Genomic DNA, 25103 nt, shown 5'->3' on the forward strand with positions numbered 1-25103 from the left:
TACAGTATTTCTTATATCTTTTATATATATATATATATATATACATGTAGAGTTATAAAATGTGTCCGTCGTCTCATTTTTTGGGGTCATTAGACACCTCCAGATTAGTGTGATGGGCTTCTCTGAATGGAGATGTCGCTGTTTATAGATAATACCCACTTTTTACTTTAACTGTAAGTATTACCTCAGCTTGAAATATTAATTTGATTGTACTAAGGATACCAAGGAAGCAATAGTGTTAGATCAATAAACAATGCAGACTAGTAATGATTTCAATTAATTTTAATTATTTTTAAGGTTATTTTTTTTTTTATTTATTTGCTATTCTTATTTTCAAAATTGAGGAATGGTTTGTATCGGATTTGACGTTCGAGTTCTTATGAAAATATTGTCCGATCATTGTACTCAGAAACCCTATCAGAATTTCTTAATATGGTACTTATCTTCAAATCAAGTCCAGTTTGCTCATTTGATAATTCGAAACTTGTCAGAACTTGTAATAGTTTATTTCAATATATAAGACAAAAATAAAGCTTAATAAAAACAATCATGCATATGGCAAAAAAGAGATATTTTAATACTCGTTATATTGTCAGCTTATGAATAGTAAACATTTACAGTCGAAATAGGGATGATATAATTACAAGTAGAGATGTACATACGCTTTGAAAGTCTGAGGTCTTTCAGAAAACAATTTATTACACAAAATCCATGTATATTCGATGAACAGAAAAAAGTTATTTCTGCATAATATTTTTAATGAAGAAATCATTAACCTTTTTATCAAATAACTCAGCTATTCTTGTATGCACGTTCCAGCATAGTTCTCGTTTTCCTGTAACTTTATCTGGCTTCATGACGAGAACAGATCGAGATTTTGTGGTCTTAAAGCCAGGTTCCCTGATCCGAAGATTCCCAATAATCTGATCTTTCTTGTTGGTCTTCACTTTGACGACAGAAATAAATCGATGTAAAAACTGGCCTGAAAAAAATAGCAAAAAGCTTAAAAGGATGCAACAATTAATTTGCTCAACACATGATACAACATAAAATTTCAATTCAGAATCTTTTTTATGGAGACACCAAATAATATTATTAAACTTACCAAGAACGCCGTCCGACTTTCGAGAAAGACCAGCCTCGTTTTCAATGTATAAATTCAAATAATCAACAGACATGTTAACGGAGGCAATTGTTCTTTTAATGGAGATAGTAACATTGTTCCCAAAGTCTGCGTGGATCACTCTGTTTCCCTTAATGGTCAAAATTTTGATTGAAATGTCATTGAATTGATAAGGTTTGTCGTCTGCCCAAAATAGTTCTGCTCCATCATATATAATTTTGGTTGGTGTAATCTTCATGACATGGTCTTTATATAAGATAACAACTTCCCCCATGAACGTTTTCATGCGTCCATGTTTATCAAACGTGAATGATGGAATAATTCCAGCGTTAATAGTTAAACCTGTGAAAAAAAGGCGGAGTGTGTTTAAATAAGGTAAGGGTGTACTATAAGTGTTATCATTTTCAGAGCTAAATAAACGTACATTTAAAAAAAAACCTTTCACCATATGTGTTTTGTAGTTCTAATTAATCGTTCGAAATTTTAAACATCTTCTCTAGGATTTAAGATCATATTTGTTTTGCTGAATGTTTTCTCTTTTACCAGAGACTATCCAGTATTACCGGTATACAAGGGTTTAACAAAAAGTAATGTCACATCTCCTGTAAAATCTTCAATAATTCAATGTTTTCAACAAAGTTTAACATAGTAATACATACATTTTTGTAATGCCTTTGAACTGCTTTCGATTACATAAAATAAAGATAAACATTACGTAAAGTGCTGGCAATATCCGCATTGCAAGAACGTTTACAGCCGTCTTACTGACGTTTTACTCTTTGGCACTCATCCGCGTATCTTCTAATCTATCAAGTCCTTAAATACTTTCATTGTCACTTTGTTATTAAGCTTTTTTATTCAGTTGTACCATTATTAATTATTTGAACTTTCTCTAAACGTCATTTCTAACTTCTTCCGCACTCAGTGTGAATCTTATGTAGTATCCAATCCATATAGTGTCAAATGTAATATATTGAGATAATGAACATTGCTCAAAAGTCCTTTAAACAATTATACAAAATTGAATCAGAGCAAACACTGACCTCGTGATCGGAAAATATCGTGTTCAACTCATTGTGTAAATAATGGCATAACAATCAGTATGAAAAAGTCGGTCAGCATTTGACTCAATGATAATTTGTATTTCCTGACGTGGTCATTGACTCATTGTATGGACAACAGAACTTGCAAAATGATGACTCTAAATGAAACTGCTGATATTTTTGTTTCTGCAATTTGTCAGTAATGTACCTCATTCAGAAAGTGTCCATATGTGGAACATGCCCTCGTGTATCGAATCAACTGAGAGATATAAATCCCGTATGCAGATGATGAAGGAATATTGCTGCATAAATATAGGAAGTGGACGTTTGAAAAGTTAAATTTCTTGCATAGATCACGAAGCGTAACCATTAACGTCATGTAAATTTCTAGTAAAAGATCTAAATATGAACAGACGTGTCAGACTCTTTCGCATCTTTAAAGCTCACCGGTATATATCGTATCGACATTAGAAATATTAGAAATAACTATTGTTAATTGACAATACGTCGTCGAAAAATCTAAATGTCATTTTGAAGGCCTCAACAAGTATTTTCTTCTTTTCACGTATGATAGTCAGGACAAATCTGCTTCATATGAATACAAAAATAGGTCTGCTAATAACAGGGCGCAATCAGTACACATGGGAATTCCAATAGATTGACGGAAGACATGGTTTCCAAAAACCACATAGATATTGTCTATCAGAAACTCAAGCATCTTTGTAATATCAGCAGAGAAAGACTTCTTTATGATCGACGTCGGAATATTCTTTCCATGCGGCGAAAGACTTGACCCATAGTCATGTTTATCTTGATATTTCATAAATTATTGCATATATCTGAAAGACATTCTAAGACAAAAGTCAAACTAAATAGGAAAATTTTTAAATATACAAGGTTTTGTTGAAATTTATTGATTTTATTTTAGAGTGTAAAAACAGTTGTGACGTTATTTTTTGATCGACTCTCGTCTTCTTTTTCAAAGAACGTGAAAGAACACAAGATAATAAGGAATATTTAATGGTTGATATCATTGACATCTGCTTTTTCCATAAAAATGGAACTCATAAATTTTACTTACCTTGGCATTGGTCATTTGCCAAATTATTTTGTTGAAAAACATTCTGATTGTACACACATGTACTCTGAAGTTGATATCAAATAGATGCTTGAGTTTCTAATTGACAATATCTATGTGCTTTTTGGAGACCAGGTCTTCCAACAATCTGTTGGAATTACCATGGGTACCAATAGTGCCCCGTTATAAGCAGAAATATTTTTGTATTTAAATGAAGCAGAATATGTCCAAAATCTTGTACGTGAAAAGAAAACACTTTCTGTGGCCTTCAACTCGACATTTGGATATATCGACGACGCACTGTCAATTAACAATGTTAATTTCCATTCTTATGTCGATATGATATATCCCAGTCAGCTTGAGATAGAGATACCACCGAGTCTAACACATCTGTTTCATATTTAGATATTTTACTTGAAAAAGACGTTAATGGTAATGTTACAACCAAGCTCTATATAAACGTAATGACTAACTTACAATCGTCAGGTTCTATTGTCGATACAATGACCTTGTCAGCAAATACATGTACAATTTATCATTGAGTCAAATGCTGACTGCCGTTTATAATTGTTAGTCCATTAGATATAAACTGAATTGACGACGGATTTTCCCGTTATTTCCCGATCATGACAAAGAACACGCGGTGGGGACCAGTGGGCAGAGGATGCTCACATCTCCATGGCACAAGATCGCACCTCTGATGTTTTGGAGATCCGTGTTTGTTCTGCTTATATTTTGTATTCTTATATGAACTTTTGAATACACTTCTTTATCTCCATATGTTTCATTGATCTTTTAAAAGGTAATAGTGGGATTTAGTGATTGTTTTAACAAACCTGCTTCTGGATCAGTTAACAAACGAAGAACATCTCCTGACCTGGCTGGCATATCAAAACATAATGGATGTTCTAATTTCTTTATTCTGATCATAAAATGGGGGTCTCCTCCACCTGTGCGATAAAACAAAACACTGAAACATGTTTTAAATTTCTTAAGTAATTTTTCAAATTTCTAATATTTTTATACGTATATATATGAGAAATAATATTCTATGAATAAACTGCAATTTTTTGTAAATTAAATTCGAAAAAATAAACCCATTGTCAATTTTCTTCCACATGGTCAAGTTACACCCGTTCTCCCATTTTATCAAGTTTTTTTTTTATTTTCTATTGAGAAACAGAGTTCAAATACACCCCTACTTACCCCCTCCTCCGTACGAGCCACCACCGCCACCGCCGCCGCCGCCGCCACCACCACGGCTGTAAGCTGGTTTGCTGCCACTTGGTCCACTTGGACGGGATTTCGAAGATTTCGAAGATAATACTGTAAAACGAATTCACATTGTTTTTAGAGTTGTCGATATTACAGTGTAACTAACAAAGAGGGAAACATTTGCTTAAATCTATAGTAAATGTGCCTTTAAGTTGTTTTTTAAACCTCCGATTCGTGTCCGTTAAATTAAATAAAAAGGGACGTTAAACTTATGACTAGCAAAAATATTTTGGTACTTTAAATTCCGACACTGCGAAATGAGAGACATAAAAAATATTACCGGTAATAACGATAATAACGGTGTTCATCTACATGTAATACAACTGAACAATTAACAACTGATGATACATACAATCGTCATCTTCTCCCTTGCTGAGATCCCCAACGTCTCTCTTGTCCGGCTTCGTGACCACCATCGAGGTCAGGGGAGTAACAAACTTATACTAAAAGACGTAAATATATAGGAAACTTAAAATTTGCATAAACTTTCAGATGACATTTTATTTAATAAATTGTAATTTTGCCCAAAGAATGTCATTAATGTATTGCTATACGTTATATGTAACAAGTTTTTCTCACAAAGAAATTGAAATACCTTACTTGACAAGTGTGCAAGATACCAAAGGGTATTGGTACCTGCACGTATATATTCCTTTTGATAATCTTTTAAATAGCTAATATTTCAATGTATTGTGTTCTTATTTTTAAAGACATTTTCAAAAATAAATAAGAATCAAAAGAGAATAATAATTGTGATATTGTTTTGAAATGTTACGAGTTATACAAAAATGATAAATGAAGAACGTGTCATCAAACCTTAATCAATCTTTCTCTAGGGAGTTTTGGGGTAAATATTCTAATGTCACACTTTTCATAACTGTACTTTACAAAACGAAATGATACAAAACGTCTATTGTTCAATACTTTTTTCCAGTTTCTGTTTTACAAATTGAATGGTACCTTTAGTGAGAGTTCTAACGCTGTCTTTTTCATTTCCTCTTTAGCAGTTGGATCAGTCTCACCAATGGACTTCTCTAACAGTTGTTTGATGGTTAAGTAAGCCCAAATTTTCTCTGTTATTTTTGCATAGTCCCCTGGTTTGGTAAGCTGGGGAAAAGGGTTTGCGTTTACGTCCGCAGAGAGAGCCAGTTCTACAGACCCTTTGGACCCCAGACCTTCGACCGATAAGTCAAAAAGTCTAACAGAGTTGTCCTCTAATTTCCCAGCAACCACTATTTCAGAGCCTGTGAAATACGTGGGAAAAGTTGCTGTTGTGAGATTCTGTACAGTCGAGGCATTGTTGAGATATTTAAAGGAAACATCTTTCAAAATGGCTGCCGAGATTTCATCGTAAAATCCTTTGATCTGTAGAGTAGCATCTGAGTCCTCGTATATTTTACGACTGACACCATTGTTTTGAATGGCCACCTTCTTAACGAATTCATAGTCTGCTCCACGCCCAAACGCTAAACTGTATATAGGAAAATTTTGTTCAGAGTTGGCATTTCGAACATTGGTTAGAATGCTGTTGATATTGGTGACACCGGAACTTGGCTGTCCGTCAGTAAGAAAGAAGATAACCTGTGACCGCTGTTTTGTATTTTCTGCTCTTTTAAAGAAGTTGATACCTTCCAATAGTCCACTGTTAATATTTGTACCTTAATAATAATGATGATACTATTATAAAAATATCAAAAAAATCACAAAAATACAAAAAAAACAAGATGTGTTTGTGAAACACTATGCGTCCGGGGCAACAAAGTTTTAAAAAAAAGAAGCTATTTTTAGCATACTGGTCATAGTCAAGGTCATTAGGTCATTGACCTTGGTGCGATATAAAAAAAAAACATAATTAGTGGAGTATGCATACCAAATATTAAGTCTCTATCTCTTATGGTTCAAGAGTTATGGCGAATGTACGAAAAAGCTATCTTTACTATATAGGTCACAGTCAAGGTCACTAGGTCATTAACCATGGTAGCATTCAAAAGATTTTAATTAGTGGAGTATGCATACTAAATCTAAGTCTCTATCTTTCATGGTTTAAAAGTTATGGCGAAGGTTAAAGTTTGCAGACAAAAAGCTATTTTCAGCATAAAGGTCACAATCAAGTTCCCATTATGTAAAACTTGGTGTCATTGAAAGACATTTTGTTCATTTTAAGATTTTATCATGTTAAAGATTGCAGACAAACACACAGACAGGACAAAACACGTGCTTACTCGGTGTTTATAAAAACCGGTTGCAATTTCATTGGCTATTATACAAATGAAATAAAATGAAACAAAATGAAATATTAAATACTGATCAATACAGAGGAGAATGGACCAAGTATCAAGTATATATTTTGACTGTATTTGAATCAAAGACAAGTTGACTACTTTCCAGTGGATATCTTGTCTACCTATCATTTAAATTTTAATTTATTGATTAAGTGTACTTGGTCTATTAAACGGCAATCAATAGTTAATAAGTTATTCCATATTCCCTATTCAATAACCTTGTAACTCCTGATTGTCCTATAAAACAGTGTCTTTGGTCTTTTTCATTTTACCTCCTATTGTATTGATGCCATTCACATATTTCTTTGCAGCATCCACTGACTTCTTGTTCGCAAATACTGGTGAATCTTTGTAAAAATAAACGCCATCGCTGAACTTTAATATGTTAAAACGGTCACCATCGTGTAGATCGTTAAGCATAGCAAGCACGGCTTGTTTCATCTGCCTCATTTTAGTTCCACCCATAGAGCCACTGACGTCAAGTATCATAATAACATCTTTGGGAATTTCCTCCATTTCAGAGGGAGCAAAGAAATGAACAAAGTACCCATTTACCACCTGTAAAGTTAAAAAAAATATTTATGAAATTCAAAACCTTAATTCATGTTTTTGTTCTTTACAGTACTTAATAATACATCTATGGAATAGCGATACAAGAGACTTTTTTATGGAAAAAAAATTTATATAATTATATAGGAATATATAAACTGCTACAACGTTATCAAACTAAGTACATAAAAACTGTTTATTGAGAAAAATGGCTATTCTGAACGTTTGCTTTTCAAAATATACGAATCAAAGTCAAATGTCAGACAATATTGTCCCCGATCATACCAGAACATCCCCCGCGTCAGATTTTCGGTCAATATCGTATTCAACAACGAAAAGTCCAGAGATTCCCTGGTTAGATTTTTGTCTTTGATCCGCCTCTGTGGGACTGTACATGATTCTTGCCGATTGCTTGGTGGGTCTCTCAATCACGGACAGAGAGTTCTGACCTGGAATTAAATTATACAGGAAAATTGTGAAACATTCCAGTTTAATTTTACAAGGTAGACTGTATTCGTAAGAAACTAAGGAAATTACTTTCCTCAGTCCACAGACAAACATTAAGAGTGTTTCCAAATGATTAAATTTAATTAGAGCAGAACTTTATTGTCTTGTTGATGTCTACAATCTGATCAACATTGTATCATTACTTATACTTGTTTTACACTGCCACTGAATAGTTTAGGAAGTACACCAAAAATCGAAATATTATATGTTATGGGGAAAATAATATTTTAAATTTATTTTCATTAACTGTGTGAATTAAATTTCCATCCCATTTCACATTAAAAACTCACTTGTTTTCATTTGCAAAAATTAAATAAAAAAGCTTTAAAACCCTTTATTGATATTCTACACTTATTTGACGATTTTATGATAGGTTTTCATTGTCACAAGTTCGTTCGGATGACTATGGAATGTACGAAATGCCGGTTTTAAACTAGGTATTTGAAATATTATATCAAAATTTAATATAAATTAGTTTCATACAATAGTTGTTGCAAAATGAAAATAAATTTAACAGCACGACACGAAATAAAATTTCATGATTTTTGTTTGTTTACACCATAAATTAAAATATCATATAATGTCGATACCAAACAACGTATAATATTCATCAAAGTCAGTTTGGGTTTGTTTACTGTATTCATTAATTAATCCAAATTCAAATCGAAATTACTTTTAATTGTCTCAGAATGTTGATTGTAGCTTTACGCCTTAAAATTTGCTAGATTTGCCATTTCATATGAATATATAAACTGTATGATAAGGTGTTTTTAAATATTTTTTTCCTTTAAAACATTTTTATACACATTGCATGTCAACAAGAGGCTTAAACTACAGATTATTGCTTTATATATACGAATGCATTAAAATGATATTGACCATAATTACAAATTGCTACCGTTATTTTGATAGGCAATAGAGAATCTTATTAACCCCCTTTGTTAGATAACTCATATAAACTATCCCATTTAAAGTTAGAACTTTGCATTCTCTTGTCGGTACACTGGCCTCGTCTTATCAAAGATATCATTAAGTCGGAGAACGGTTCGTGTTTTTCATACCCATTGTTGTTTTTTTTCATACACATTGCTGGGCTATTTTTCATACCCATTGTTAGGCTATTTTTATACCCATTGTTGGGCTATTTTTCATACCCATTGTTGGGCTATTTTTCATACCCAATGTTGTTTTTTTTTCATACCCATTGTTGGGCTATTTTTCATACCCATTGTTGTTTTTTTTTCATACCCATTGTTGGGCTATTTTTCATACCCATTGTTAGGCTATTTTTATACCCATTGTTGGGCTATTTTTCATACCCATTGTTGGGCTATTTTTCATACCCAATGTTGTTTTATTTTCATACCCATTGTTGGGCTATTTTTCATACCCAATGTTATTTATTTTCATACCCATTGCTAGTCTATTTTTCATACCCATTGTTGGGCTATTTTTCATACCCATTGTTGGGCTATTTTTCATACCCATTGTTAGGCTATTTTTCATACCCATTGTTAGGCTATTTTTTATACCCATTGTTGGGCTATTTTTCATACCCATTGTTAGGCTATTTTTCATACCCATTGTTAGGCTATTTTTCATACCCATTGTTAGGCTATTTTTCATACCCATTGTTAGGCTATTTTTCATACCCATTGTTAGGCTATTTTTCATACCCATTGTTAGGCTATTTTTTATACCCATTGTTAGGCTATTTTTCATACCCATTGTTAGGCTATTTTTCATACCCATTGTTAGGCTATTTTTCATACCCATTGTTAGGCTATTTTTCATACCCATTGTTAGGCTATTTTTCATACCCATTGTTAGGCTATTTTTCATACCCATTGTTAGGCTATTTTTCATACCCATTGTTGGGCTATTTTTCATACCCATTGTTGGGCTATTTTTCATACCCATTGTTAGGCTTTTTTTCATACCCATTGTTAGGCTATTTTTCATACCCATTGTTAGGCTATTTTTCATACCCATTGTTAGGCTATTTTTCATACCCATTGTTAGGCTATTTTTTATACCCATTGTTGGGCTATTTCTCATACCCATTGTTAGGCTATTTTTCATACCCATTGTTAGGCTATTTTTCATACCCATTGTTAGGCTATTTCTCATACCCATTGTTAGGCTATTTTTCATACCCATTGTTAGGCTATTTTTCATACCCATTGTTGGGCTATTTTTTATACCCATTGTTAGGCTATTTTTCATACCCATTGTTGGGCTATTTCTCGACCCATTGTTGGGCTATTTTTCATACCCATTGTTAGAATATTTTTCATACCCATTGTTAGGCTATTTTTCATACTCATTGTTAGGCTATTTTTCATACCCATTGTTAGGCTATTTTTTATACCCATTGTTAGGCTATTTTTTATACCCATTGTTAAGCTATTTTTTATACCCATTGTTAGGCTATTTTTTATACCCATTGTTAGGCTATTTTTTTATACCCATTGTTGGGCTATTTTTTATACCCATTGTTAGGCTATTTTTTATACCCATTGTTGGGCTATTTTTTATACCCATTGTTAGGCTATTTTTCATACCCATTGTTAGGCTATTTTTCATACCCATTGTTGGGCTATTTTTTATACCCATTGTTGGGCTATTTTTTATACCCATTGTTAGGCTATTTTTTATACCCATTGTTAGGCTATTTTTTATACCCATTGTTAGGCTATTATTTACACACTGAATAGTCTACTGATTTTCCCGGTTGCCCGATGATGACAAGGGGCACGTTGCGGGTATAACTAGTCGATAAGAGATGCTTACATCTTCATGGCACCTGATCCCATCCCTGATGTTTTAAGAGGTCTTTGTTTGCTCTGTCCCCGATTTTTATTGTTTCAATTGATTTTGAGCTTGATTTCTTTATGTTATATCCATATTTCAGGTAATAAAATGTTATGGAGGAATAATTATATTAAAGAAAAAATATGCAAAAATATATCACACGAAATTAAATTTTCCTAAATATTAGTCGTACAAGTAATTTTAAAAATGCTGTTTTAATAGTTTTAATTTAGTAAAATTTGAGGATGTCTGTTAAAATTTACTAAAATTAAAATGTAACTTAAATCATTTGTGTGACAGTATGCAGCTTAATTAAATATGTGTTAATTCTTTGCTCAATTTACAAAAGTGCATTTTGCAGATCAGTGAAATCCTTCTATGAAACTTTAAAGTGACAAAATGAACATGCTGTCAATATTAAAAACGTATCTTGCATAATTATGAGTAAATAAGATAGAATAATAAATGAGCAATGATTTAAGATATACACTGTAATATGAGAGTGGGATATAAATGTAGGACATGCATACATTTTTATTAGGAAAGGCATGTGCAATAATACACTTCATTTCAGCAGTAACATTAATTTCTTTATTGTCTTGTCCAAGATAAAACTACACATAGGTTATTGCTTTATAACCCTGTAAAACGATTTGCTCAGCACGTCACAGAACTGTAATTATCTTGCCGAGTGTTGCTTAGTGATGTAGTAGTACCCTAGACTTAATAGGTAAAATTTCTTATTGTTAAAAGAAAATTTATTTTTCAATCAAGGGGCAGGCAAAAATTGAAAATATGTTCTGGAAACACGGTGGATCTTTTTTTTAAGTTTACATGTATAATGATAATGATCAATCAGTTCGCTACCCTAATAGTGTTAGATAACTGAATGAACGCCTTTTGCGTTTATGCAATTGTCACGGAAGCAAACTAATTGATCCCTTTATATTACAAAAAAAATACATGTAGATTTTGCTTTGGTAAATACCTTTATTACTTTTCTTTTAAGATTTTGTTTTACCTGTCGCGTTTCCAGTTTGCTCTATATCGTTCCGTAGCGGTGGTACCCTGACGCTCGTGATGTCTCTGGATTCTTCTATAGCCACCTCAACCTGTAGATCTTTCACAATTTGTTGCGGGTTTATGTAAACCACGTGTTCATATGAGCCATGTTTACGCTTCAGAAGCTCTTGGTAGGTCAGATTGAAAATGACTTTTTCCTGAGCTGCCACATTCACTTCCACTGAGAAACGGTTTGTTTTTCTAGGCCTGAAATATTGGCGATATTTAAGATATAAAGCCCGAAAATCTCATAGTCATAGAGTCAGTATCTGTACATATATACTAGTTTGCAATAAAAGCTTACGAAAGGCACAATAGGCTGTGTAGAGAATTCTTTAATGTATATCATATATCATGTATATTAATGTACATTTCTGTAAACTAATTTCATGTATATCATATACTTGGCCTGCACTTTGACCTTCTCTCTCTCTCTCATGTATATTATATGACACTTTCTCTCTCTCTCATTCTACTGTTGTTTTACTTTGCACTTTGACCTTCTCTCTCTCTCTCTAACTTACTGTTGTTTTACTTGGCCTGCACTTTGACCTTCTCTTGTTTTACTGTTGTTTTACTTGGCCTACTTTGAAACACAATTACTTTGACCTTCTCTCTCTCTCTCTCTCGCACATATATATCACTTTGACCTCTCTCTCTCTCTCTCTCACTCTTCTCTCTCTCTCTCACTGTTGTTTTACTTGACCTAACATTCTCTCTCTCTCTCTTAAACTGTTGTAATAATTGACCTTCTCTCTCTCTCTCTAACTTACTGTTGTTTTACTTCTTCTCTATCTCTCTCTAACAATTATAACACCTCTCTCTCTCTCTCTCCAACTTACTGTTGTTTTACTTGGCCTGCACTTTGACCTTCTCTCTCTCTCTCTCTAACTTACTGTTGTTTTACTTGGCCTGCATTTTTACATTCTCTTTCTCTCTCTCTCTAACTTACTGTTGTCTCTCTCTCTCTCTAACTTACTGTTGTTTTACTTGACCTGCACTTTGACCTTCTCTCTCTCTCTCTCTAACTTACTGTTGTTTTACTTGACCTGCACTTTGACCTTCTCTCTCTCTCTCTCTAACTTACTGTTGTTTTACTTGGCCTGCACTTTGACCTTCTCTCTCTCTCTCTCTAACTTACTGTTGTTTTACTTGACCTGCACTTTGACCTTTCTTCTTGGCATCATCATACTTCTTCTGGGCGACGATTTTTTCGTTAACCTCCCCCGGGTAAATACGACCCCCAATCTCCCTAGATATAAAGTTACAATAAAATGATGAATGACACGCATATTCATTTTAAGACATAATTTTGATTCAAATTATGTGTAAATTTTAAAAATTATTTGTATGTCAAATGATTTATAGAAAAGAAGGAAATATCCAATGAATGATGAAATTTAGAGCTTTTCATAATTTATAAAACAAAGTATCATTTTGCAACTTATAGGCTGTAAGAAACATAGATTAGGTAATTAAAATACAATATATATGAACTTAAATGTGCTCTTTTGTGAATTTAAATCTACGCAAACATGGGATGAACTTATTGAACTGTAAATTCTGTACTGCATCCTAATTAATCGGTTATCATTGAGATATTTCTTTAACAAGCCTTTTAATGACCAATTAGTGATGATCCCTATTAATATTTTGTTGATATATATGACACGTAGGTGTTCGATTCATACGAAGTTCGTGAGACTTTGATCATTATCTTTCAATCTACGATACAAGACTCCTTTATTTGAAATCAATCCCAAACTATTCATAAAAAATACATTTAAATTTTCAAGATTGCAATTTTTAAAGCTATTCATTTTGTCTTGTTAAAGGATAGTTAAACTCATTTTAAGTTTAAAATACTTTGCAATTTCGATCATAAAAAATAATATGCATAAAATATGTTTTCTTAAATAACATATTGCTTCATACTCAGCACTGAATAAGTTTTTGTTCTTTATACATATAACTGTTCTTTCTATTCATGGACTAAGATGAAACAGATGATAACGAAGAAGTATCGATCACAAATATATTTTAAACAATAATTTTGTAATCATGGCATGGAACATGGTTCATATTATTAATTTTATAACATCACAGGTTGACCTGTCAATCAGGACTATATTATTAAAGAGTAAGGGATATTAAACATAGAAAGAAAATGTTTTGGATGTTCAAAGATTTCTTGTTTTTTTTTTTAAAATGTTTGGAGGCAATGGCCGATGAAAATTCGTTAACAAATCTTCAACTTCAAATATGGTGGAATACAAGACTGGACCCTCTTGTGATTAAGAATATTACAGTTGGTTACTGCGTCAGTTCCTTTGTTAGACCCAATTTGTGTGAAATATGTCGGTCAAAGTACTACCAAAATTATATATTTTAAAAGTCAAGGTGATAATGTAACGACCAAAGGATTTTAGAAACTGACTTTAAAATCATGTGTCGAAAAAGTAATTTTTATATGACTAATTATAAAAATTATTGATACCATATTCATCGAAGAAATTAAGGATTTTAATACTTATCTAAAATGATTAGACCAAATTCTGTTTTTTTTTAATTCTATATTATTTAAAATTTTTCTAGACATTTTTAAGAAAGTATATTTGACTGGCACCGATTAAGGAACATGATATAGCAGTATAAATCCAGAATACACTTTTATTTAGAGTATCTCTCCATTCTCTAACACTTTTTACAGTTTAAGAATAGACTTTTTTGCATTCGGAAATATGTGTTTAGGATTGAAGACAAAACAATTCTACCTACATCTGAAAATCTGAAATGAAGGCTTCATCTGGTAAAGTGACGTCAAATTTGATCTCTTGTGACGTGTTAGCAGGATTGGCAACTTTACTGGTGACCAAGGTCGTAGCGAATCGAAACCGGATATCTGACTTCACGTGCAGGTAGTAGATGCTCGGTTTCTGCAAAAAAATCGACCCTTTTTAATGTCAATGAAAAGTTCTTTAATTCGTTGAATTTTTTTAATGATGTTTCAATACAATTATTGATTGGAACGTCACAAAAGACTAGCAAGCTTAACAGAATTTTAGTTTCGAATTATGATAAAAATCCTTACAAACAAAGATAAATACATGTAGCAAAATCCAGTAAAAGTTAAAAAAAAGTCTCTTTCTTTACTCGTCACAAAGACATTAACCGTAATGAAAGAGAAACTTCAAGAATACTTTTTAACAATATATTCGAGAATTAGTGTAAATGAGATGTGGATACCATAAAATTCCAAGGAACTTTTGGAACAATTGAAATCACAAAATTTAAGCAAAATCGATAGCTTAAAAACATACGACTTTTCAACTTTACGAGCTCGAGGGTTGTTCGAAAAGTTCGTGGACAACTGTCATGTCTTTTTTTGACGTCATATGTTACTCAAATTTGGTAGAAATGTTTTAACAGTAAATCTAAATGATTTGTATTAATTTTTTTCAAAATATTACGATTTATTTAAAACTTATCTAGATTTTAAAAATGCAAAAATCGGATAGCGGAGCAGGTCAAAATTTAGTAAGTTACAAACAAAACACTTAATAATGTCTGAAGTCATATTCTCTGTGAAATGGAGCAAAAACGAAAAGCAACCTAGAAATTCAAATTAAGAATTGTTACATCGATTCGTGTAAAAAATTATGTCTTTATATTTTGCTTTGTTGAAAAGCAATCGACTTGGGAAGAAAAGTAGTCCTTATTGAAAACGACAAAAACGATGACGTTCTAGAACGTCACGGAGCGGCAGATAACGATGCAGTTTTGTGTTTTTCTTCGGAAAAATCCTGAATAAACACTAATAAAGTTGGAGGAATCGAGAAATATGTCACAAGCGAGCTGTGCATGTGTGGACAAATACTACAGGCAGTATTTCAGTGACAGAGACTCAGTATCGGATGAGGAAAATCTGTGAAGAAACGGTTTAACTTTAAAAATCTGAACAAAAACTTTGAAAAGTTGGAACCTCAAGAAAAGACATGGGCACTTCAGAGTTGCTTATCCCGTGAAAGCAGAGTTTAAGTAATAAAAGCAATCAAAACCTTAATAAAGGAAATTATACAACGAGAGCAATTCTTAAAAAATAAATTTCAAATATTACAAAAAGGATTTAATGAATGAACATTGGATTATACCCTGTGAAATGTATAGGGATAGTATTTTTAGAAATTCTTGACGCTATGTTTTGACGTTTCATTGCCGTTAAGTGTGCTCCGCGGGTACAAAACATGTTGATTTTAAACTGAAGTAAATTGATTTCTGTTAAATCGAATGAAATGCAACTTCACACATCAACAAAACAAATATTTTAACATATTAGATTGTACTAATTTTAAATTTCTAGTGAGTAATATAAATTAGACTGACGTCGTCCACGAACGTTTCGAACAACCCTCGTATACACAACCATTCCCCACGATGAATTAAAGTGCAGGCTTTTTGATATCATTGAAAGCTGCTTTTTTCAATAAAAATGGAACTCGTTAATTTACCAACCTTGTCAATGCAAAATTATTTTGTTAAAAACATTCTGATTGTACACACAAATTCTCTGAAGTTGACATCAAAAAGATGCTTCAGTTTCTGATTGACTATATCTATTTTATTTTTGGAGACCAGGTCTTCCAACAATCTAATGGTATCAATTGCGCAACGTTAATAGAAGACCTTTTTTTGTATTCATATGAAGCAGAATTTGTCAAAAATCTTATTTGTGAAAAGAAGAAAACATTTGCTGCGGCCTTCAAATCGATATTTAGATATATCGACGACGTATTGTCAATAAACAATAGTTATTTCCATTCTTATGACGATACGATGGTGAGCTTGAGATAAAAGATACCACAGAGTCTGACACATCTGTTTCATACTTGGATATTTCACTTGAGGGAGACATTAATGGCAGTCTAACAACTAAGCACTATGATAAACGTGATGACTTTAACTTTTCAATCGTCAGCTTCCCTTACTTAGGCAGCAATATACCTTGATCACCTGCATACGGCGTTTATATATCTCAGTTGATTCGATACGCAAGGGCATGCTGAACGTATGTACAATTTCATGATTACTGACAAGCGAGTTGATGAAACAAGAATATCAGCAGTTCCATTTAAAATCATCATTTCGTAAGTTCTATGTCGATAAAATGATCTTGTCAGCAAATACAATTTATCATTGAGTCAAATGCTGATTGACGTTTTTCATATCAGGCACGTAGCAACGGGGGGGGGGGGGGGGGACTGCCCCCCTCCCCCACTTTTTCCCAACATTACCTTTACTATTGAAAATGTTCATTGAAAGGTTGTTTGCCCCCCCCCCTCCCAACCACACACACACACTTCTCATCACAGTAAAGTGATATCAAGGAAATGTAGTAATGTATGCCAAAAAATTGGAAGTGAAAGAAAGTTGGCATTGAAAAAGTTGGCCAAGAACATACAAATTACCGTTTTCTGAGAAATTGAAGGCAATCTGGATACATTTTCTTTGTCCTAAATGGAAAAAAAAACTTCCCTATTTATGACTAGTTTTCTTAATTTTTCATTGGAAATTACAGTTTAAAATATGATTTTTCATCTTGTTTACCTACAAACTATGCCCCGAAACATCTTTTTGACCAAGCTAAAATTATAAAGCATCATTAAACATGTTAAAGGAATTTATTTCTTAAATTTGACATATCTGTAGGCACCTTTAATTTACTAAGATCTTGCCCATAATATATTTATCAATGAAAATCATTTATTCATATATATGACACTCAATGTGTTTATTTCATTTATAATTTATATGAGCACAAAATTTTAATTCGCGTTAATATTGAATTTTTATATACACTGTAATTATTGTTCTGTATTATTTACATTTGTATTGTTATTTCACAAAATCTCTTAGTTTCTTGTTTGTTAAATTTTTTTCAGATTTTATATTCGTCATGTCAACAAACTACGGAATTTTTGTGTACAAAATGTGCATTCGGAACAGACACTTGGGTTATAAAGTAAAGCATCATCAATATATTAAATATTTCATTTAATTGGTCAGCGTTGTTCAAGGATAATGATATTGATATTAGTCAAGCTTAACGACTCGGGATTCTTTTGAACAGGAATTATGAAATGTGGATTTCTAAATCAAATTAGAGTAACCAAACACAGTTAAATCATCTTTATATCAATCATATATATTAATTTTGAGATCTCAAGATAATATTATTATTTTTTTATTTTATATTCAAAGATGGAACAACTTGACCACGATTAATGAAAATATTAAGAACCATTCTCTGTAATGATTTGAAATTTTATATAGGAGCTGTGGCACACATAGTCTCAGAATTTCTCTAAACTCTCTATGATAAAAGTCATTGATACCCTATACTGAAAACAAAAATTGGTTGCTATGTTTAATATACCATGGCAACATGTCTTAAATCGAAAAATGGCATTTTTTAAATCATAGTTAACATATTGGCAATGACTGTTTCTAAAAGTTGAAGGTCACATGTCTCAAATGCATGATAAATATGTTTGGTAAATCAATTATTACATACGTTACTATGGTAACAAAGTAATCAAAAGTTAAAAAAAATATTCATTTAATTTTATAAAGTCATACATGTAAAAATAAAAATCAATTATAGGATGAAATGTGACCAAATAATAGAAAAAAGAGCCTTGAAACATATACCAAGAACAAAATATGATATTTCATTTTGGTTGGCAATGGTTGCCAAGGTTTTTATACCACAGAAAGCCTTCAAAGTAACACTCTGAATGTTTAATCTGATCCTATCTTTTAAAAAAAAGCACATTTCCTCATAACTAATGATCAATTTTATAAGATGTTGGTGTGCTCCAAGTTTTCCAATTTGAAAGAATTCAGATTAGATTCTTTAAATTGAGCGTTGCTATGGAAATAAGCAGAAAATATATGCTTAAAAACCTGAAAAATATTTTCTTTCCTTGGATACGTATCCTTAAAAGTAGATTCCCAAAACTTTTATGATTTATATTTATTATCAGCTAACTTGACTTTTAATTTTGACTATCATCCAATCTCTAAGTGGATGCAAGAAGATGGCACACATGGTTTAATATTGATATAAAGTTCACAAAATTGAACATTTTCCCTTCTTGGTAACCATAGCAACAGTGTTGATTTATTCATAAAATTTTATCAATATATGATATTCAACTTCTGTTCTTAAGTACTATTCAAGCTGAGTCCTTTGATTTGTTTCTTGATTAAATGGCAATTTAATTCTTAATGCAGCGAAAAATAATTCACTTTTAAGCACTGGTACTTTGTTTCCATTGTAACACTGCAAAGCAGCAAGTATACCCAATTTTTCTTATGGTTTTGGTGTTGCAAGGTCCTAAGGATGCATATTTGTCAGTCTTGAATTTTCATGTTTTTCCTCAAGACAGTAGCATTAACCCAATCTTAGTTACTGGTTTTGCATGGTTACACTGTGTTACCATGGCAACCATAAAAGTTATTTATAGAATAATATTGCTTATACTTATATACTTAAGGTCAAACATTTTCATAGTGTTTCTTAAGTCGTTGATTGACATGTTACACCTACCAACGGAGTGTTTTTAAGCATATTTCAGCAGTTTAAATGTATTCCAAATGTACCCTTGGTTACCACTTATAAGAGATATATTCTAAACAGTTTTTTACAGTATAAGTGACATCAAGGTGTCTTGTTTTTGTGAGAATGGTTTGTTGGCTTTTTCTAGTTTTTATTAAGCCACAGTCAAGATTTAAAGTGGCTGAAAATCTCGATTTTTCAAACTTTTCCGGCTGTTGCCATGACACATAGCAACAAAAATATTTTAAATTGTGAAACTGTTGTAAGTTAATCATGTTTTACTTTTCAGGATGTTTCGTTAAATTCTTCAAATTTATTGTTGTTTGTTCTGAGTTGCAGTTTCTGCACAGTACTGTACACGTTTTAATTCGTTTTTCCTTTTGATTAAAGCGAGAAAACAGAAACTTAGTTCAAATTAACCGAACCAATTTCAATGTAGTTTACCCCTCCTCAGCCACTTGATCGGCCAATTTGCAAAACCAATCACAAAAACCAAGAATATGTTAACAAACAAACACCATTGACATGCATATGTTAAAATTTCCAAAGAAATATCCAACACTTAACAAGAGTCACCTTTTTAATTGTAATTTTCTCAGCCTGAGACTAGAAATTCTCATTAGCGCATGGTAGGCAATAATTATTGACATCTGACATGAATTGACCATCAGAAACAATATAAGGAGCATTTTAAAAATAACCTTCACCGTATTCAAAATTAGTCTGCAACCAAGAGAAAGGGGATTTCCCATTTGTTTTCCTCTCAGAGCAAGAGCATATATGTTATACTGATCGCATCTGCAGCATATTTTTTCCTACCAAAATGGGGGAATCCCCTTGTGTGTTTTTCTCAAAGCTATTACTGTTATTTTGAAATTTGACTGGGCTTCAGCCTTGAACTAGTTTTCTTCTATACATAATTCTGGAAGTTTTTCACAGGAAAAAAAAACATCATGGTATGCATGCTCAGGTACTTGTTTCTGTAATACATTTTCAACCCATAGTATAAAACAATAATGCTACGACATTTATATGTTTTAAAAATTATAACAGAAAAAAGTGTGTGTATGGCAGAAATTTTGCTTACAATGGGAAAAGAATTGAACATGTTGAAAGAATAAACATGAGAAATATATTAATATGTCCTAGTGCCAATTCAAGCAGTCTAATTGCATGCAATTGTTTTTATGGAAAGTTAAAACAGAAGGTGAAGAGCACTTCACACATTATAAGTATGGATACTTCCGGTAGAGATTAAATATGACATGGAATGCAGTCAATTAAGTCGGTTTTAGAGACTGTACTCAAATTAACATATATTTATATACATGTATGTTGAATACACTTCATTCTGTGAATGTATAACCTACTTATAATGTTAAGATCAATATCAATGTGTTTGTCACCGTATGTCTTTTTTCCCGTCTGCAGCTCCAAACTTTAAAATATTTTAATGATATAAATTAATTTTAACTTTGAAAAAAACTTTTGAATGTCTTCTTGTATTCTTTGCATATGTTACATGCAGCTGTGCACTAAATGAAACTGTACTCTTCCCTTATCTTGAAGGTTTATTACAGTTGTCAATATATATTTAACTTTTAAATAGTTCATGCTATGTACCAGATTTCTTTTTTATATATATAAAAAATACAGATTTTTTGGAATCTAAGTGTGCAGTATTTTTAAAGACAAAACAAAAATTCTCCCACCCAGTTAAGATATTCATGCTTTCAATACGATTTAATTTTCGTTATTATACTATACATGTAAGAAAGAAATGTTCAAAAAGATCAAAGTACAATTGTATGCTACAACTTGTTGTTTCAAGGAACAAGACCTCGTTATGTATTTATCACGAAAATCAAAAAAATTACAGGAAGTTATTAATTGGGGAAAAAGTTTGAAAGTGGTGTAGGCATTACGAAATAAATATTTCGAAACTTTCTTCATAAGTGTAAGGAGCAAAAACAAGATGTCTTAATTTCTGTTATTGAAATATTTATAGCATTAGGTAAATGCTTTATTTGATAAATATAAAGCATTAAAAAACGAAGAAAAAAACGATTGCAAAATAAGCTAATAGAAGATTTTTTTAAAGACAAAATGTAGAGAAAAAAATGGAATTTCATAAATCAAGTAGAAATAGAGAAAACGGTGAAGTGTGTTTGTTCAATTTATTGCATGTCGAGTATTAACTTTCTGTAAAAGTATCGATAGACTTCAAATTAATTGGTGCTTGTAAGAATACACCTTCCTCTAGCTTCGAACGATCTCAAATCAAACATTTTCTATTTTTGCAATGGTTTTCTAGTCAATCATATTACGCCATTTATATGCAATCAAAACGCAAAAAGAAGAAAAAAGTACTCTAGTTTTTATTCCTTTCTTAGACGATTTTTTAAAAGTACAATTTATTAAAGACTTTTATAAATTCAAAAAAGAAACGTTTCTATCTTTAAAATACCTTTCAATAGATATAAAAAAAAAATCATAATGAAAAATAAGAGAAAAATATTGTACAAAGATAATCTTAGCTTCTGGCTTGGTATGGGGAAAATTTGACATCAAACAAAAAAAAAATAAATTCAAAAAAATTCTACAGCAAATTTCGAAATAAAATTCAAGGAGTTATTTTCTTTTCGTAATCTTTAGCCTGGTACATTTCGCAATTTTTTTGACTATGCATTCTGCAGATTATGATGATCAGTGCATTAAAAACAAAACAAAATGATTTTTAATATTCTTCGTCCTTTGCTCAGAAGATTGCATATATCTATGAATGTATTCATATAAAGCAGATCGAATTTGTTCAAAATCTTATACATGAGAAGAAATCTCGACATTTAGATATATGTAAGACGCATTATCAATAAACTATAATTATTCCATCAAATGTCGAAATGCTATATCCCACTGAGCTTGAAGATTATTTGAAGATAGCACTAAGAAACTTTTTGACACATTTGTTTCACATACATTGTATGGTTATTTCACTATAGAAAAAGACATTAATGATACCTTAACAACAACGCTTTATGATAAACGTGATGACTTCAACTTTTCAATCGTCGACTTTCCTTCTTTATGGAGCAATATATCCTATTCATCCGAATATGAAGTTTATGTTTCTCAGTTGATTCGTTAGGCACAAGCATGACAAAAAAGGTGTGTAACAAGAATACAGGAACAAAAACAGTCTCTCTTCAAGTCGTCAATTTACAAGTTCTATGGTTGATACAATGACAATTCAATTTATCCTTGGGTCAAATGCTGACTGACGTTTTTCATACTAATAGTTAGGCCATTATTTACACGTACAGTAGTCTGTGCCCCCCCCCCCCCGGTTTTTCCTGATCATGACAAGGAGCTCACAGCTGGTGTAACCGGACACCAAGGGGGATATTCACTCCTCCACGGCACCTGATCCCACCTATGGAATACATGTTTTCACTGCTCTTGATTTGCGTTGTTTGAGTGTACTCTTGAAATTAATCTGAATACTTTTCGTTATCTCCATATTTCGTTCTTTTAAGGTCAAGATCTATTGAAATATTCAGAATCATCGCCTACTACCTCTATGCTCTATGACACCGTGATATTTTAGTCTGATATGAGAGTTCAAGCAAAAAGTAAAATATCTTGTGTGTAATATTTTAGGTTGAAGAAAACAGATCTTCGCAAATCTGCGGCTATGCCCAAGCCCAAGTCATAACGAACCCAAAGACATCAGAAACCTCTAAGTGTCAACGTTCAATGAAACTTCTATACCTTTTTTTATGATTCACCTCATTTTAAATATAAATGACACACAGACCTTAAATTTCAGGGGGTTACTGGTATATACGCCGTTTATCGAAACGTTTCTGTAATGTAACAGGTAAAAGTAAGCTTTTGTACACTTCGTTAGATTGAAATGTTACTGGTCATGATATTTAAATACGTGTAGATGAACACTGGATTTTAATATTCCAAGATACATACCTGACTTAAACATAAACAGAAGGTGGTGAAAATCAAGCACAAAATAAATAATCCTGTTGACATTTTGTTGAAAAAAACGAGTTCAATGTCCACAAAAAAAGGTGTTTACGGCCAATGTCGAATATATTTCTCTCTTCAGTCTCGCTTGAGTTTTCCCCGAATTCCTTCTATATTAAATGTCAATCTTTGAGTAAAATGTCAGAACAATCATTTGGATGATTATTTTACATCCTCATCAGATGCATCAATGCATCTTTAAGCTTGCAGACTTCGCTATTTATTGTGCGACGCGATGGGGTCGTCTGCTCGCGGCGGCTTACAAACATTCCCCAAATGCAGGAAGGCACATTATGGGACGCATAATAGCCACCTGTTTAAAGATTCAGTCCTTCCTTACTCGATAATGCACAGATTTGATTATCTTTATACCCAGAGAGGAAGACAAGATAAGCTTCGAGATATCAACTAAATTTTCGTCTAATGTGTTTAAATCTGACGACATGATAAATTCGAAGATAAAGATTTTATTTTGGTTGATTGGGTTTTAATTGGAAGAGTCGTGTATTCTTGTAATGATAAGAAGTTTATATTATTTCATATAATTTGTAATGAAATAATTCTGCACTTGGTTTAGTAGGCAGAATTTTTTCTTATATATACATGTAGTGAAAAAAATTATCAATGTCCTACCAAATGTCACCTTACTTTTTTTTTTTTATTACAAACATTTATCTAAAATTTTTACTTTTAAAATTGTGAGATTTTTTTTTGGAAAAAGACATAATTTTAAACGAAATAAAAATGTTCTTATGATTACAAGTTTACATTATATGAATAAAAAGTATTTTAAAATCTATAACACATTTATGCATGTTCATGTATGGCGCAATTCTATGTATATTTAAGAAAAAACTATGTATATACATGATTTCTTTTTCAAATTTGAGAAAAATTATGTTATCTTTTTTTGTTTTGTTTTAAATTTCTGTAAGCATTTAAAAATTTCATGATATCGATGTCAGTTACTTGGTAATTGTATCCTTTGATCTGTTTCAAATAAAAATGATTGACGTCTTGTCGTCTGCAGTGGTTACTAGTAGAGTATTTGCTGTAGAGTCGTGCAGTAAGTATTAATACCTTCATCGCCTGCATACGGGGTTTATATCTGTTAGTTGATTTGATATGTGAGATCGTGTTCTACGTATGAACAATTTCTAATACGAGATAAGTTATTGACAAAGAAGTTGATGAATCAAGAATATCAGCATCTCGTTTAAAGACATTATTTTTGTAAGTTCTATTGTCAAAAAATAACACTGTCATCAAAATTAATACAATCTATCATTATGTCAAATGCTGACTGACATTTTTCATTCTAATTATTAGGCCATTATATATACAAAATGAATTGTCGGCGGATTTTCCCATTATTTCGCGATTTGACAAGGAGCACACGGCGGGTGTGACTGGTCTGCAGGGGATGCTCACTACTCCATGACACCTGATCCACCCTTTGATATTTCATATGTATACGTGTTTGCACTGCCCTGTATTGTTAATGGACTTTTGAGCTTGAAAACTTCTTTTTTCCCCAATTTTTTTCATCCTTACATTGCGGGTTCAAATTCTTCCATTATGGGACATGAACTGAAGATGTAGATGTTTCGCTATTTTGTTAGGAATGTTATACTACTTTGAATGATTACAAGAGCCGTATCCTATATGTAGGTGCATACTTTGGCATACACAACATCTATTTGGTATGGCA

At 32.0% G+C, this 25103-nt stretch overlaps 1 protein-coding gene across 1 annotated transcript; it reads right to left on the bottom strand.

Moving 5' to 3' along the window:
* Nucleotides 1-490: 490 nt before the first annotated feature.
* LOC134276489 (inter-alpha-trypsin inhibitor heavy chain H3-like) lies at nucleotides 491-23667 on the bottom strand. The gene is made up of 12 exons (XM_062758739.1): nucleotides 23336-23667; nucleotides 14512-14669; nucleotides 12875-12985; nucleotides 11693-11940; nucleotides 7636-7799; nucleotides 7074-7359; nucleotides 5480-6177; nucleotides 4872-4962; nucleotides 4451-4570; nucleotides 4081-4194; nucleotides 1106-1465; nucleotides 491-982 (listed from the first exon to the last, which is right to left on the bottom strand). Exons 1-12 carry the CDS (start codon nucleotides 23396-23398, stop codon nucleotides 738-740), a joined length of 2658 nt encoding a protein of 885 aa, XP_062614723.1. The 5' UTR covers nucleotides 23399-23667; the 3' UTR covers nucleotides 491-737.
* Between the last annotated feature and the right edge of the window lie 1436 nt (nucleotides 23668-25103).

This window comes from Saccostrea cucullata, unplaced genomic scaffold, assembly GCF_032062105.1.
Source record: "Saccostrea cucullata isolate Sc308-1 unplaced genomic scaffold, CSIRO_AGI_Scuc_v1 ctg580, whole genome shotgun sequence".
In the NCBI taxonomy this organism is placed as follows: Eukaryota; Metazoa; Mollusca; class Bivalvia; order Ostreida; family Ostreidae; genus Saccostrea; species Saccostrea cuccullata.